This window comes from Adiantum capillus-veneris, chromosome 1, assembly GCF_014529385.1.
Source record: "Adiantum capillus-veneris isolate H3 chromosome 1, ASM1452938v2, whole genome shotgun sequence".
Taxonomy (NCBI): domain Eukaryota; kingdom Viridiplantae; phylum Streptophyta; class Polypodiopsida; order Polypodiales; family Pteridaceae; genus Adiantum; species Adiantum capillus-veneris.
Window position 1 is genome coordinate 30,901,322 of NC_140931.1, and position 4,106 is coordinate 30,905,427.

A 4,106-nucleotide genomic window follows, 5' to 3' on the forward strand; every position below is an offset into this window, starting at 1 on the left:
GGAAAGGCTTCAAGAAGAGATTGATGAGGTGGATGGTTAGGCTATTTGTCATGGGACCTAGTCTCTTTTTGGTTAATTGTAATCAGGATCCAAAGGATGCATGGTATAATATATATGTGCTATGCTTGACAGGATGACCGTCTGTATCTTTTTTGCTTGTCTAATACAATCTCTCTGCGCTAATGGGGAAAACAAAAAATGCGGTTAGGGACATAGCCCAAAGCCATGCACTCATGGAATGGTAGTATGTGGATTTAGCCTAAAAGGCTTGGTAATTTAATTGTTTTTTCTTTCTCATCGCAATGCTGGTTGGACCATGCAATACAAAACACATATAGCAGAGCCTCACCTGTAGTGTATTTCTCTTTTTATTGTGTAGGAAGTTAAACGCGTCTTGAGTTCAAGAATCCAGATAGGAGGCGTACCTACTATGAGCAGGCGTCTTTGCAACTCACATTGGAGATGGCTGCCGGTGCTATGCAGCAGCTAGAGAGTACAGCGGGCTTTGCTGTAGGGAGGGAAGAGTGGCACACGCACTTGGACTGGTCGTGGAAGGAATTTTTCAGGGATCCCTCCAACTGGTGGGATAATCGCAGCAGCAAGCGAAGCCCTAGGCAGCCCGACTTCAAGCACAAACTTACCAAACAGCCTTTGTGGTTGGATAGTCGTGACAACCCATCTTGGGTTCACGACGAGCTCATCCGATGCGGATATGCTGCAGATGGCATGGCCATCACCACAGACAACTTCTCACCCTCTCTTATATGGGCATGCAGTAAGAATAAAGATCTGTCAAGAGGTTCCAGGATACATAATGAGCTCCAGAAAAGGGGTTTGGCTGAAAAACATTACTCAGACGCTTTAATTACAATGTATGCAAATTGCGGCGAGCTTGAGAAAGCAAAAGCTTTACTTGACATGCATAACAGCAGCAGTGTTATCCCATGGGCTGCATTACTAGCAAGCTATGCCCGAGAGGGGCAAGGCCAGAATGCTTTAGACTCTTTTGAACAAATGCAGAGTCTCGACATTCGTCCTGATACAAGGACTTATTTGAGCATTTTGAAAGCCTGCACTTCAATCGGAGCCTTCGACAAGGGGAAGCAAATACACAATGAGATTTTGAGGCGGGGGCTGCTGCAGCATAGTACAGTCTTGGGTGGTGCTCTTGTGGACATGTATGCCAAGTTTGGTGCTCTTGCCCAAGCACAAAGTGTCCTTGAAAAGCTCCCTTCTCGCAACGTCATCTCCTGGAGTGCTTTGATCTCAGGATATGCACAAAGGGGCCAAGGCCAAAAAGCACTACAGTGTTTCGAGAAAATGCAACATGAGGGGATTGCCCCAAATGCGGTGACGTATGTGTCTGTTGTAAGAGCTTGTGCTGCGATTGGAGCCATTGACAAGGGAAAGCAAATGCATGAGGAGATTTTGAGGCAGGGGTTGCTGAAGCGCAGTTCGGTGCTTGGTGGTGCTCTTGTGGACATGTATGTCAAGCTAGGTGCCCTTCCCCAGGCGCAAAGTGTCCTAGATGAGCTTCCTTCCCGGAATGCCGTTTCATGGAATGCATTAATTACAGGATATGCTCAAAAGGGGCAAGGCCAGCATGCTCTAGAATGTTTTGAACAAATGCAACGTGAGGGCATTCTCCCAACTGCAGTGACTTATGTCTGCATTTTGAAAGCCTGTGCGGTGATTGGTGCCATAGACAAAGGAAAGCAAATCCACGATGAGATTTTAAGGCAAGGGTTGCTGAAGAATAATATGGTGTTGGGTGGTGCTCTTGTGGACATGTATGTCAAGTGTGGTGCTCTCCCTCAGGCCCATGGTGTCTTAGAGACGCTTCCTGCACGCAATGTCATCTCGTGGAGCTGCTTGATTGGAGGATATGCTGAAGATGGACAGGGCCAGAAGGCTCTAGATTGTTATGAGCAAATGCAGGGTGAGGGCATCTTTGCAGATGCAATGACATATGCCGGACTCCTGAAAGCTTGTGCTGCAATTGGAGCAGTTGACAAGGGAAAGCAAATCCATGACGAGATGTCAAGGCAAGGGTTGTTGGAGCATAGTCAAGTATTGGGTGGAGCTCTTGTGGACATGTATGCCAAGTGCGGTGCTCTTCCCCAGGCGCGAAATGTCCTAGAGAATCTTCCTTTTCGAAATGTCCTCTCCTGGAGTGCATTGATCTCAGGATATGCTCAAAAGGGGCAAGGTCAGCAGGCTCTAGATTGTTTCGAGGAAATGCAGTGTGAGGGTGTCACCCCAGATGCAGTAACGTATATATGTGTCCTTAAAGCCTGCACTGCGATGAGAGACCTTAACAAGGGAAAGCAAATCCACGATGAAGTATTGCGGCAAGGGTTATTAGAACATAGTATAGTGCTGGGTGGTGCTCTTGTGGACATGTATGCCAAGTGTGGAGCGCTTCCGCAGGCACAAGGTGTCCTCGAAAAGCTCCCTTCTCAAGATGCTGTCGCTTGGAATTCATTGATAGCAGGGTATGTACAAGCAGGTCAAGGCCAGCAAGCACTGAAATGCTTAGAGCAAATGCAGCATGAGGGTATTCTTCCAGATATTGTGACACTCCGTTGCTTGCTGAGTTGGTGTAGTCAGCATGGTCTGGTTGAAAAGGGCCAAGAACTTTTTGATAATATGGGAGCCTTGTATGGTCTGAAGCCCGACACAGATTGTTTCACCTGCATAGTGGACCTTCTTGGACGGGCAGGTCACCTAGTTAAGGCAGTAGAAGTGATCCAAGAGATGCCCTTTTCTGCTGACTTGGCAATTTGGCGATGCCTATTGGGTGCTTGCCGCAAATGGGGGGATGTTAATGTGGGAAGTTGGGCATTTGAACAGGCAGTAGATCTAGATAAATGTGACCAATCAGCATACATTTTGATGGTGCATATATATACTGCAGCTGGCATGCTGGAGAAGGCCAAAGACATTGAAGCTATGAGAATCAAAAACCTGCAGCCGGGCTGTGGTACATGGACTGCTTCAAATAACAACGAGGTGTGAGTGTTGCGTTGGTGATGCAAAGCAAAGAGATAGACTTGCAGCAAAGGATATTCGCCCATGAAGTGCCGTACTCTGGAAATTGTGATTGGATGTCAGGAGACATGTTTGATCCTTCAAAGGCATAGCTCACCATTGTTTAAAGAGGGTGGCTCTTGCTGCTTGCAGGTGCAATCATCATTTATCTCAAAGAGACATGATTCTTTGTCAGCATGTTATATGTATTAAAGATGGGAAAGGCATTTTTGCCAATACCGTTTTCTTGGAGATAAAAAGAACTTGTGCATTTGTCGAATTGCATGACTTGCAGCAGCTTCAAACTCGAGCATGCTCCACAAATATGTGCCATTAATCTTTTCAACGCACATAGGATTGCAAAGCCATCATGCAATAATCATGTTTTGAATAGTTATTGAATCAAAGGACATACTCACGAGGCACTAAGATGAAAGTCATAAGATTTGCCAACAAAGCACATGGTGTGCAAATGCTTTGTGCAGATCTTTCGCTGTGCAAGCTTCAGGCATGCCTTGAAGGTTAAGTGTTTGTAGAAGCATATATTTTTATGGATGTTAAAATTTTATACATTTTGTTGGATTACGTATCCTTAGGCTAATTGGTACCTCCATTATTCATGCTGGTGTATTGCCTTTCTTGCCATTTTTTGAGTTTTGAGAGATTTTAGAGTCAATGATATGAAGCAGGAATTGGATCAATGGATGCAACTAAAACATCTATTATCAACAAAACAAGTATTTGGCATTAATGTATATGTCCTTTGGGGGTATAGCGCCCAAAGAATGAATGGATGTGAAAGTAAAGTGTAAATGCTTTGACGTTGATACGAAATAAAACGCATTGAAGAGGTAAAGGAGGAGCTGTGGGGTTATGCACACATGGAAACTCTGCAACTTGCCTCACTATGTAGATATGTTGTGTTACTCCAGAAGAATAAAAGATGGAAGTGCTTCATGGCTATTGAATCATGTGTGCAGAGACACTAGGAAAAAAGAGCTCTAAGAGAAGCCTATGGGCTTGCAAAAGACCACATATCAGCTCTCCACAAGTCAAATTGACTCCTCACTTTTGAG

The 4,106-nt window shown here is 45.1% G+C and overlaps 1 protein-coding gene across 1 annotated transcript; it reads left to right on the plus strand.

The window, feature by feature from the left end:
• The first annotated feature begins 368 nt into the window (after positions 1-368).
• Positions 369-3,650, plus strand: LOC147464496 (pentatricopeptide repeat-containing protein At2g33680-like). The gene has a single exon (XM_086515287.1). The coding sequence runs from the start codon at positions 463-465 to the stop codon at positions 3,016-3,018; it is 2,556 nt and encodes an 851-aa protein (XP_086371413.1). The 5' UTR covers positions 369-462; the 3' UTR covers positions 3,019-3,650.
• Positions 3,651-4,106: the final 456 nt, after the last annotated feature.